Source organism: Rhinolophus ferrumequinum, chromosome 26 (genome assembly GCF_004115265.2).
Source record: "Rhinolophus ferrumequinum isolate MPI-CBG mRhiFer1 chromosome 26, mRhiFer1_v1.p, whole genome shotgun sequence".
Lineage (NCBI taxonomy): Eukaryota > Metazoa > Chordata > Mammalia > Chiroptera > Rhinolophidae > Rhinolophus > Rhinolophus ferrumequinum.
This window is the reverse complement of record NC_046309.1, coordinates 3,791,748-3,802,621: the sequence shown is the minus strand read 5'-3', so window position 1 is coordinate 3,802,621 and position 10,874 is coordinate 3,791,748. Positions and strand designations below refer to the sequence as shown.

Genomic DNA, 10,874 nt, shown 5'->3' with positions numbered 1-10,874 from the left:
AGGGTGGTCCGCGTCCGGCCTGGGCGGGCCGGCCAGGGCGGAGGGCGCAGTCTGCACCCTGTACTCATTTCTCCCAGTGCACAAGGCCCCCCGTCCCCCGCGCCCACACAGACGCACACCGAGAGTGAAAACTTCACAGTCATTTAATCTGCACGTGTTCCAGAGAACCCCCGCCACCTCTCCCAGCCCCCATGGTCCTTGGGTCCCCAAATCAGCACAAGGAGCAACTGGGGACTAGAGGTGGCTGGGTACTCAGGCTGAACACTAAGCCGGGTCCAGGGGTGTGGCCCTGCTCTGCCCAGGGCCAAGGCAGCGACAGCAGCTGCCTGACCTGGAGGAGCCCACTGTCAGCGGGGGTCGAGGGCCCACAGCCCCGGGAGGTGGCTCAGAGCCGTGGAGGTCACAGGGAGGGGCCTCCGCCTGCCCCTGGAGTGCCCTGCGGCGCAGGGCTGGGCTCCAGGGCAGTGGGAAGAGGCAGGCTGCAGAGGTGGGCCTAGGCAGACAGCAGCGCCCACCTTGTCGCGGGGAGCGAAGTCCGGAGGGGCCAGCCACACTGCCAAGAGCCCGTGGAGGCACTACGGGCGGTACATGGCAAAGGCCAGGAGACTGAGGAGCAGGGTGAAGCCGGCCAGACCCAGAGTGGCGGTCAGGGGGAAGAAGGGCCGGTACTGGATCTGGCAGTACCAAAGCAGCAGCAGCAGCAGCAGCAGCAGGGGCAGCAGCAGGCTGCCTATTTCCAGCCCGGAGGGGCCTGGCTCGGACCCCGGTGGGCAGGGGGGGTGTGGGGGACCGACTCGTGTGGACACGTGGCAGTGGAGAACGCAGTTGGGAGGGAGGTGAAGGCTGCCCAGGGTCTGGGTGTCGTCTCCCAGCAGTTGCCCTTGATAGATGAGTCGGACCTGCTGCTCTCGGCCGGGAAACTGGGTCCTGAGGAGAGAGGGACCTGGGTAATAGAGCAGGCCTCAGGCAATCCTAGTCCCTTGCCCAGAATAACACTCCCACCCCTCACCTCTGCCCTCTACCCAGTCATGGCCTCCAAGGGTGTCCCCTCCTGCTACAGGAGAACATTTGTGTGATTTGGGCATCTCAGTCCCATCATCTGTAAAACGAGGGGAAAGTCTCAGGTGTCTCCGATGGCCCTTCCCCCATACTCTTTAGCATTTCATACCCGTCCTCAGTCCTCATACCAGCTTACCTTTTCAGGGAGCCAATGGTGTCGTGGGGCCAGGCCCTGGCCACCTGCTCTGAATCGTTGAGGAATTTCAGCCGTAGAACTAGGGGTTCCTGGGGGGAGTCTGAGGGTGGCGGTGCTGCTGGGAGCCCCGTGCCAGGCTCTGGCTGTGCAGCCTGACCTCTGTGTCGCAGGCTGGCTGTCTCGGCTCCTGGTGCCTCCCCCCTGATGCTGTCGGTGGCCGCCATGGTTTCACTGGGCTGTGCTGGTGTTGGGGTCCCTGATGGCTGGGGCAGTGGGTCAGCACCCTCCGAGGTGTGTGTTGAGACCCAGGCGAGAGCCAGCACCAGAAGGCAGGCAAGCACCGCGAAAAGGACGGTCACCTCATCACCCACCCCTTCAATCAGGGCCATGGCACCTGCCTTGCCCGCCGCGCTACGGAGCTGGAGAGGCACAAAGAACCCATGAGGGGTTGAGGGGCTGGCTCACCCGCCAACATCTCTCTGAATTTCAACAGGCTCCTGACCCCACCCCACCCCACCTCTCCCACAGCCCTCACTTCTCTGCCCCCTTGCCCAAGCCCCGCCCTGGGCACAGACTGCTCGGATTCCTGGTTGCCCAAATTGGCCTCATGCGCCCCTTCCCGTCCCCAGATTCCAACTCCTAACTTTTCAGAACTTGAGTTCTAGGTCTTTAACCAGCTCCCCAAGTCACCTAAACCCTATCCCAAGATAAGAGCCTTGATCTTCTAAGTAACCTGTCCCCTAAACTCAACCCCCACCAAACTTCACCCCAAAGCTTACCTATTCTTCTGTCTACTTCATCTCAAAGTTTATCTAAATGCCTTCACCTATTTCACCCCCAAGCTGCTTATCTACCCCAAAGCTTATCAACTCCTCCATCGTTAAAGTTTCTCCATGGGGGAAGAAAAAGGGCCTCTATGCCGCACCTCCCACACCACGCCGGTTACCATTTACCCAAACCCCACCCACCGGGACGGGACAGCTTCCCAAGGCTTCCCCACCCCAGACGTCAAACTCCGCCCTTTGGCAATCTGGAGCCTCTGAGGGTTGCCACCCCCCACCCAACTCGGCCCCTCCCGGTCCACTCAAGCCCCACCCCGTGGAGGCCCAACTCCGCGCCTCCTGTGGAAGCCTCTCCAAACTCAGTCTGCTGCTGGACCCCAGATCCAGCCCGAGAATCCGATGCTTCGCTCTCCCCACCCCCAACTCCTCCATCACCCCTCCCATCTTCCCGACCCTTGATCTGTGGGAGGGCACGGGCGATTCCGGGACGGGGCAAGCGGGTGCTAGCTGGGGCCCGGGACGGCGGCGTGGGCGCGGTCACGGCGCAGGGACTCACCGCCCAGCTCCGCCAGCCCCATAGCGGACCCTCGGGCACTTCCGGGCGGGAGGCGCCGAGGTCGTAGACACCTGAAGGTACCCCCCTTTCTCCGCCGCCGCCGTCTGGAGCATTGTGGGACTTGTAGTCCGGGCCGTGCGCAGTCCCCGCCCTCCGCTCTGCGGACCCACGTGCGGGGCTCGGCGGACTGGTTCCGGTACCCGCAAGTCTTTGAGAGGCCGGCGGGGCGGGTTTGGGAGTTGCGGTAGCCCTAAGAGGTCTGGGTGGTAGGAATATCCGCACCCTCCCCCGCCGGCAGCGGGGCATCTGTCACTGCAGAAACCAACGTCAGCAGGAGCACGTCAGAGCCCCCGTGTTTCCGAGGTGCAGGCTCTGGTGAGCTCAGGTGGCCCCTACCCTGCCTACTCTTACTTATGTCAGAATGAACGCCAGAAGGCACCTGGGGCCCCACGGATTGGCTCTTCAGCCCACAGCCCAGTAACCATGGGCTGCCCCACTAGTCTAGCTGAGTATACCTGTCCCCAGGGCTGGCCAGGGTGGCTTGAGCTGTCTGTCCTGTTTCCCTGGTCCTCTCGTCCACCTTGTCCCCTGCAAAACTGAACGAAGCGTGGACTTTGGAACCTGACACAAATGTTGATTCCTTATCCGTTAATGACCGTAGATGCGTTATTGAACCTCTTTGAATCTAAATTTCTTCCTTCCTGAGACCTATCTCATAAGGCAATTGTAAGGAAGAAATTAAGTGTTTGGTTAAATAAAAGCGAAAACTGTGAGGAATCCGCCACACATTACATATTTCCTCAGCTAGTATTAGTACACTCCATTCAAATCTGGGCTCGGAAGTGTTGTCTTTAGCATGTTACTAGGTGGATAGAGGATGTTGATTTGAGCCCCAGCCTGGTGGAGGCCAGCTAATTTTTGTGGTTTACCCCCCTTTCTCGGGACTCCTAGAGCCACAGAGATCTCACATCCTGGATTTTATAGGCCCATCTGGATTAAAATGTACCCTCGTGTTCCCATAGCACATAATACTTGTGGGAACAAGTACTCCAAGTTGCCTTGAGAACATCAGTTTTGATTTATAACATGCAGAACTAACTTATATCTGGTTCCTTTCCTCCCATTCATTCATTTATTCTAGAAACATGCATTAAATGTATACTACGTGCCAGGCATTGTATAAGATGCTAGGAATACAGTGGTGAATCAGACCCTGTCCCTGCCCTCCTGGGGCTTCTCAGATAGAGGAAACAGACATGGAGACAGCCCACCAGTGCTACAGCAGGTGTGTGCTGGCTGCTGGGGCTACACATTTGAGAAGCTCTTTCCCTTGGCAACTCTCCTGGGAGGTACCTGGTGCAACTTCTTGCTGTCAATTCTAATTAGGCATCTAAACAAGATGTTAGACATTGCTTTTAGAATTACATCAGAGTTAGTTGTTCTGTTCAACCACTGTATTTTGCAGATGAAGCCCAAAGAGAGTCTAAGACATCCTGAAGGTCAAACAGGTAGACAGAACCCAGATCTTTCCGGAGCCGGGAGGCCGCTAGTGTTGATTAGCTTGCCCTGGGTTCTTCGGAAGGTTCAAGAAACTTAGGAACGGTGACTGGGTTGGTACTGGGGCAGAGTTATGTGGGTGGCCAAGTGGGGGACAACTTTATGTTGGGAAAAAACCTAGCTTGGCCTGGGAAGTGGAAGTGTGTGTAAAAAGGATGACATGTGTCAACTGTGCTGGAGGGAGGGGGGGACAGCCCTGGCAGTCTGATTGATTGGGTCAGTGCCCTGCACATGTCACCTCTTGTGGGTTTTAGGAAAGTTTGGCAATGGGGGTGACTAGCAGAATTGCAGACAGCTTTGGCAGTGGAAATGCAGAGAACTGGGACAGCGAAGGGAGATCCCTGGCCCCAGAAGGAGTGGACAGGAACATAGGATGAACAAAGGGGTGAAGACAAAAAAAATTAAGACAGTCGTGTGGGCTCTGGTGTCTCTTGAATGGGGTGAGTTGGAGAAGAAGACGTAATATTGGATTCCTTTTCCTTCTGTGTACCAGTGGGGTCCCACGGTGGTCAGCGAACCCTCCCCAGTTCGGGGGAGGGTTCTTTAAGGAGAAACCGGTAGATAGGAGGAGGTAAGTTGTTGTTCAAGTGTCATTTCCAAGAGCCCCACCAATGACGCTCTCAGGGAGAACTGAAAATAAGTAGCCAGGGACCTGGATTTCCAGCCTCTGTGCTGCACGGTTAGTGAAGAGTCCAGGGCAGGGATAGGGAGAGAACCTCGGGGACGGGGTGGTCTCCAGAGATGACCTGGGGCCGGAGGACAAGGGAGCCTGTGCCGCACTGAAGGCAGGACGAACCAAAGGAGGCGCAGCTGGGCCTGGGCTGGCGGCCCTTCTCGGCCAATCAGCCGCGTTCATCAGCACCCTCAGGCGCAGGGCACTTTTCGGGCACTGCCCAGAGATCGGACACCCCACCCAGACTAGCGCAGGGAGGCGAAAGTGACGGCCGGGGTTGGAAGAAGCCAGGGCAGCTGTCCCCTACGAGCGGTGGCCCCAGCGGTGGGTGTGGGTGGGGGGGTGGCGGGGAGGCGGAAGGGCCTAGGCTAGGTGGGAGGGGCCGGGAAGCCGGGGCTGTAGCGCGCGGCTGGGGGGTGGAGGCTGCAGAGCCAGCAAGCAAGGGGCGGGGGCGCTGGGGCCGGCGCGCAGGAGGGGCGGGGGCGGCGGGGAGGGGGGCTCGGGCTGCTTGTGTCGGAGCCGGCGGGGGCGGCGGTGCGTGCGCATGACGCGGGGGGAGGGCCCGGGACGCGCGCTCCCGGTCCCGTTGTTGTTGCCGCTGGAGGCTGTTCCGAGGCAGCGGGATTGCGGCGCCGGGAAGCGCCCAGCAGCAGCGGCGGCCACAGCGTGCGCGGCGGCGCCTTCCGACCTCGGCCACCGGCCCTGGGTCCCGGGCCCCATGCACTAGCCCCGCGCCGCCGGCTCTGTAGTCCCAGCCCCGCCAGCCCCGCGCGCCCGCCCGCCGCCGCCGCCGCTGCGCCGCCCCGGGCCCCGGCCGGGCCCGCCTTGGGCCCCGCGGCTCCGGAGCCATGAACTTCCAGGCGGGCGGGGGGCAGAGCCCGCAGCAGCAGCCGAGCCTGGCGGCGCCGGGGGGCGGCAGCGGCGGCGGCGGCGCGGGGGGCGGCGGGCAGTTCGGCGGCGCGGGGCCGGGGGCCGGGGGCGGCGGTGGCCCCTCGCAGCAGCTGGCCGGCGGGCCCCCCCAGCAGTTCGCGCTCTCCAACTCGGCGGCCATCCGGGCAGAGATCCAGCGCTTCGAGTCCGTACATCCCAATATCTACGCCATCTACGACCTGATCGAGCGCATTGAGGACTTGGCGTTGCAGAACCAGATCCGGGAGCACGTCATCTCCATCGAGGGTAAGCGGAACCGGGGGTTGCGGGAGCCGGGGCGCGGTGGCTCCTCCGGCGCCGGCCGGGGGCTCTGCGGGCCCGGCCAGCCACGCTCTCCCCATCGGGGGTCCTCGCGCGCCCGAGGTCCGGGCCACGCGGCTTGCTGAACGCCAGGCACTGCAGAGCCGGCGTCCAGGCTTCGCCGTATCTCGTCTGGGGATACTTTGGGGCTGAGGGCCGGTCTCGTGCCAGGGGACACGTTTTCTGCTCCTAGTGCTCCAGGGTTCGAGGGTGGTGTCGCCCTGGCGACGGGTGTGCTCGGAGCCGCAGAGGTTCGGTGGGAGGGCGGGGGGTTGGCTAGATCTGGTCAGGCGTGGCCGGGGAGGGTGGGCGCCCCGGAGGGCCTCGGCGGGCCGGGAGGTGGGGCAGCTGCCGGAGAGGCGTCTCAGCTGCTGGCAGGGCTGTGTCCCGCGGCGGGGCGGGGATCGGAGCCTCCCGTTAGTGGATGGCAGACTTCCCGGGCCCAGCGCCCGCGGGCCCCGAAGGGTGGCGCTCGCGGCTGCGCCCTCTCCCGACGCACATCCCGCACGCTGCCTAGGCCCGGCAGGCCCGGCCTGGCCAGGGGCTCCGGCACCGCGACCGCGTAGGAGGTGCCGGCGGGTCCATCCACGCGTGCGCTGGGCACCCGCCGCTGCTTTCCAGGGAGCCTCTCCAGAGGCCGGCGCGGGACTACGGGGCGCTGACCGACTTCCAGGGACATGGTGTGGGGCGTCAGGGGCAGGAACCCCTGGCCACTGCACTTCCCTGCGCTCCTTTTTCTAGGCTCTTGGACCTTGGACTTCAGCTATCTAGGGGCAGAGGAAGTGGGTGCACGCTGCTGGCAGATGCCCCACGACCCCTGGTGTGAGGGCCAACACCACCCGCCGCACCCCAGTGGCATGGTGACCTTTGAGTGCCCAGTGGGCAGATGGGCCTCACCCTGGGCCATCTGCTTCCTCCTCCAGTTCTATTTGAAGGGGGACGCCCACCAGCAGGTGGTGGGTTTGGCCTGAGTGGAAATGCAGGGAGAGTGCAAGGCCTTTTGCTGATGACATGGAATTGTAAGCAGGGATCTGTCCACTACTTGGGCCTCACAGTTCATCTTGTGTGAGGTTCTGGGGGTCCCTTTACCTGAACACCCCCATTCTGCTTTAAGAGGTCCTCATAGCTGGGGAAGCATTGTGTCTGTTGGGAGTAGAAAACCCCATTGGAGATGGGGTCTTGCCCTTTTGTTGTGACATCCCAGTCTGCCTTCCTTTTGTCCTTCCCCAACCCCTCTCGCTTGTCTCTTTCCTCTCAAGGCTGAGTTCTTTGTGAACTAATTAGGTGACAGAAATAACTCATTAACATGGATCTGAGTAAATGGCCTGAATCACCGTTATGGCTGGGGACCTGGAGGTGGCATTTGTGTGAGCCTGGGGCCCCAAAGAGAGATGACCAATTTTTCCTCCTAGAGCTGAAGGGGGTGGGGCCAGGAGAGCCGCCATTCGCTGCAGCTTCACTGCCCTTTGGAGGAAGTTCCTGATCAGCTCCAAGATCTCCCACCCCACCCCACCCCCGCACCTTTTAGTGAAGAGACTTGGTGGGACAGACACAGTAGGGGTGAGGGAAGACATCTGCAGCGCAGAGCGCTTTCCAGAGCAAGGAGAGGCAGGAATCCGGCTTCCACATGGAACTCCGGCTTCCTTAAGCAGTGGTTACCCTCTCGCCCCATAACAGCTCAGGGCATCTCTGGCCAGGCATCTTCTGGGTTTTGAAGGCTATGATCGCTGGGCGCACTGATTTTCACCCCGGTCGTAAATTCAACACGACAGGCAGGGCCCCTCTTAGAGCGCTCCCCTGTGACCAACTTCCCCACTGCGGTTTGAAAGTACCCCATGTTCCGTCTTCTTAGCCTGGGATCTTGGTAGCACCCTCGTGAATCCTGGGACCTGATGTCTCATTGTCACCAGACCCAGCTGCTCCTCACACATCCTTCCTGATCCCTGCTTCCCTGTTCTTTCTTGGCAAGGCCTCCCACCTCTTTCTTCTCTCTGCCCTTTTTTCCCAACCTCTCTCCTGGAACCCATTTTTATTACCCACCTCACCTGTGCTTTCCCACTTCTGTCGCCCCAGCTTTTCTGCTGTAGGCAGGCATCAAAAGAAGGAAAAAAAAAAAAAAAACAACCCAGAAAACTCCTTCTCCAATTTCTGCCCTATATCCTTTCTCTCTCCATCTGCCAAACCATATTGCTGCTGTCCTGCAAAGCAGCGGCCCCACCTTCTTTCTTGGCGGAGGGAGGGGAGCAGCCTCCCAGGCGATTCCCTGCTCACTCTGAGTCTGACTGAGCCCCCACTGCCAGGACCCAGCAGACCTGGGTTGCGGCTGTTACATAAACACCCTCAGCGCCTGGGAGGCCCGATCCTGTGTTTACTAAGGATGGGGCTTAGTGGGAAGGGATGACATTCTCCTGGTGTGTAATAAGCCTCCACCTCCTTCTGGTACTACTCAAGTGAAAGGTGTATGTGCCCCAGCTCTGAAGGGGACCTAGGAGATGTCAGGATCCATCTGGGACTCAGGAGGCACGGTGACACCTTGCCCTCTTGTCCTCTCCTTTCTCCTTTCAGTCACCTCTGACCCCATGGCCAGGGTAAGAGGAAGCCGAGTAACATTCAGCTGTCTGGGGTTTCAGGACAGGATTTGAGGGAAGGCAGACCATTTTCAAAGTTCCTTTTCCCACCAAAGACCAAGGAAGGAGAAAACATGGCTACCCTGGGGTCCTAAAGAAAGAAAGAAGTATAACCAGGAGCTGCGATGCGGGTGGGAGGAAGGAAGGCTCACTGCATGCAGAGCCTCTGAGCCCCTCTTACCTCCCTTGTGGGGAAAGTGAGGGATCCAAGCTGATCGTCGTCCACGGTTTATGTGGGGCCTCAGGCAGGAGCGTGCAGGGAGTGGAACTGTCAGGACTCGCGCTACTTGCTTGGGTCGCCTGTTGTGTCCTAGAAAGAAGGTGGCAGAGGAACCGGGCCTCAGGCCAGATGGGGGACAGCCTGGGCACCTGGAAGTCAGGGAGCTGGGCCAAGTGAGCAGGAGCTGGGTGAGCTGTTGGGAGAAGCAGCCTTTGGGGTCCCAGCAGGTGGCCTGAAAGGCAGACTTGTCCCTGAGAAGATATGCACCCCTGAGGAGGTCTGCCTGAGGGGCCAAGCAGGGCCCCAGGGAGGGAGGGCCTGGAAGTGGACTGTGGCCATGGCTGTGCCCAGGAACCAGGCTTTGTCAACTGGGTGACTTGTTCCTGCTCCCTTCCTTTTCCCCGGGGGTCTTTTTAAACAGTGAAGTCCCTGGGAGCTTTCCAGTGGCACGCTGGCTTGGTCTTACTCTCACCTTGTTCTTCATGCACACGTGCAGGCGCTTTCTTCCTGTCTCCATGGGCTCAGGGCTGGGTAACATTCTGCAGAGCTTTTGCTGTGGGTTCACATCTAGGCTAGAGAGAGAGGAGACACTGGCTGTGGGTGGGCTTGTTGGGCTGGGGGCTCAGTGGGACTCAGCAATTATACTTCCTGGAAAGCATTCCCAGGCTTTCAGAGTGGATCCCCTGTGTGTCCGTGACTAGATGAGGCAAGAGCCCTGAGACGCAGAGAGAACTATAGACAGAGAGACAGGGAGGCTCTCTCCTGAGCCAGTTGTCCCTTCTGCCTGTTCCTCGGAGTGGGGATCCCCCAACACGGTGATAATTACTCACCTGTGGGATCTGCGATGAGAACTTCCTCAGGGGAATTAGCTGGTTTAGGGGATGAGTGCCTGGTAGGAGGCTGGTTGTCTAGTTAGGACTTTGTGCAAAAGAGCTCTAGGAATTCTGAAAACGAGGATGTCCTGTGGGGCTAGTGGCCAGGGAGGGCCGCGTTTGTTCTAGATGCATTTATTTAGCTCCTACTGTGTGGCCCGGTTGTATCAGGACAGTGGAAGGCAGGAAGGAAGGGGAGAAGGGGAGAGGAAGGAATGTGCCAGCACTCTGGACCCTAGAGGTGAATGGATCAGCCTGTAGGAGGTGCCTCAGGGGGCTTGGGAGTGGCAGGAATAAACCCAGATTTTTAAAAAATCAGGGCAAAGGTTAGAGACTGGGGAAGACTCCACAAGACCCTTTTCCTCAAGGTCAGAGGACAGGGATGGAAAGCCCCACCCCAACCTGACCTCAGGCTGCAGTGAGGACCCCCCCCCCCCCGCCCCGCCAACCACTTCAGTCCTCATTCACTGCCAGGTGGGCAACACCCCACAAATAAGACAGTGATTGTTGCTGAGTACCTCGTGGCTAGTAGCGCCTACCACTTAATTTTATCATTTATTTCTCTAACTGAAAGTGAGTGCCGGGCATGGGGGTCCAGGAGAGGGAACAGGTTTGCAAAGATGACAGGGGAGGGTGACGCCTTAGCACGGCACTGAAGGAACAGCAGGCTGGGCCATTGAGTCCACAGGGGATGGGCAGGAGGATCCTGGCTGAGGAGTTTTAGTGCGTTATCCTTCATCATTCATTTACACCTCGCCAAGTTCCAGGAGACCTTTCAGATGGCACTTAAATCCTGCAGGAGACGGGCTGTCATGGGAGGGTTCAAGCAGGGGTGATGTGTGCTTTGCACTGGGGGAACACGTGCTCTGTGTGCAGCGTGCCTGCCGGGTGGATCAGAGGGTGAGCAAGTGGGAGGAGGAGTGGATTAGTGAGCTCGTAGTGTAGTGTCCACGGGCGGGCGCCCTCCCTGCCAGCTGTCAGCCCGGCTCTGCCTCAGAACCGCAGGAGGACGGGAAGTAAAGGTGCTCTTGCAAAGTGGGGGGAGCTGAGGCCTGGGGGAGGCCGAGAGGGCCCTTAGAGCTCCGGGCTCACTCTTCAGCATCACCTGAGCACCCACCTGGACCCTCTGGCTTGCTCTTATTCTCTTTTTAATATGCAGATG

At 59.8% G+C, this 10,874-nt stretch overlaps 2 protein-coding genes across 6 annotated transcripts in view; one reads left to right on the top strand and one right to left on the bottom strand.

The window, feature by feature from the left end:
* Positions 1-125: 125 nt before the first annotated feature.
* TMUB1 (transmembrane and ubiquitin like domain containing 1) lies at positions 126-5,078 on the bottom strand. 2 transcript variants are annotated; one of them, XM_033098727.1, is made up of 3 exons: positions 2,534-5,078; positions 1,196-1,614; positions 126-927 (listed from the first exon to the last, which is right to left on the bottom strand). In XM_033098727.1, exons 1-3 carry the CDS (start codon positions 2,837-2,839, stop codon positions 576-578), a joined length of 1,077 nt encoding a protein of 358 aa, XP_032954618.1. In that variant the 5' UTR covers positions 2,840-5,078; the 3' UTR covers positions 126-575. The 2 variants fall into 2 exon arrangements, with proteins under 2 accessions (XP_032954618.1, XP_032954619.1); XM_033098728.1 differs by lacking the exon at positions 2,534-5,078 and adding an exon at positions 1,975-2,233.
* Positions 5,079-5,356: 278 nt separating this feature from the next.
* The window catches only part of AGAP3 (ArfGAP with GTPase domain, ankyrin repeat and PH domain 3), a 48,184-nt gene continuing 42,666 nt past the window's right edge, over positions 5,357-10,874 (top strand). For 3 of the 4 annotated variants that reach the window (XM_033098719.1, XM_033098723.1, XM_033098721.1), the window contains exon 1: positions 5,357-5,939. In XM_033098719.1, the coding sequence (XP_032954610.1) occupies positions 5,612-5,939 (328 nt within the window). In that variant the 5' untranslated portion in view covers positions 5,357-5,611. The remainder of the gene's footprint in view (positions 5,940-10,874) is intronic. The other variant, XM_033098717.1, reaches the window with a different exon arrangement.

Coding starts and splice junctions, on each gene's coding strand:
- TMUB1 (XM_033098727.1), bottom strand. CDS start 2,839: ATGCCCCGCTGCCGGCGGGGGAGGGTGCGGATATTCCTACCACCCAGA. Junction 1,615..2,533: donor GGGGCTGGCGGAGCTGGGCG/GTGAGTCCCTGC, acceptor GTGCCTCTCCAG/CTCCGTAGCGCGGCGGGCAA. Junction 928..1,195: donor ACCATTGGCTCCCTGAAAAG/GTAAGCTGGTAT, acceptor CTCTCTCCTCAG/GACCCAGTTTCCCGGCCGAG.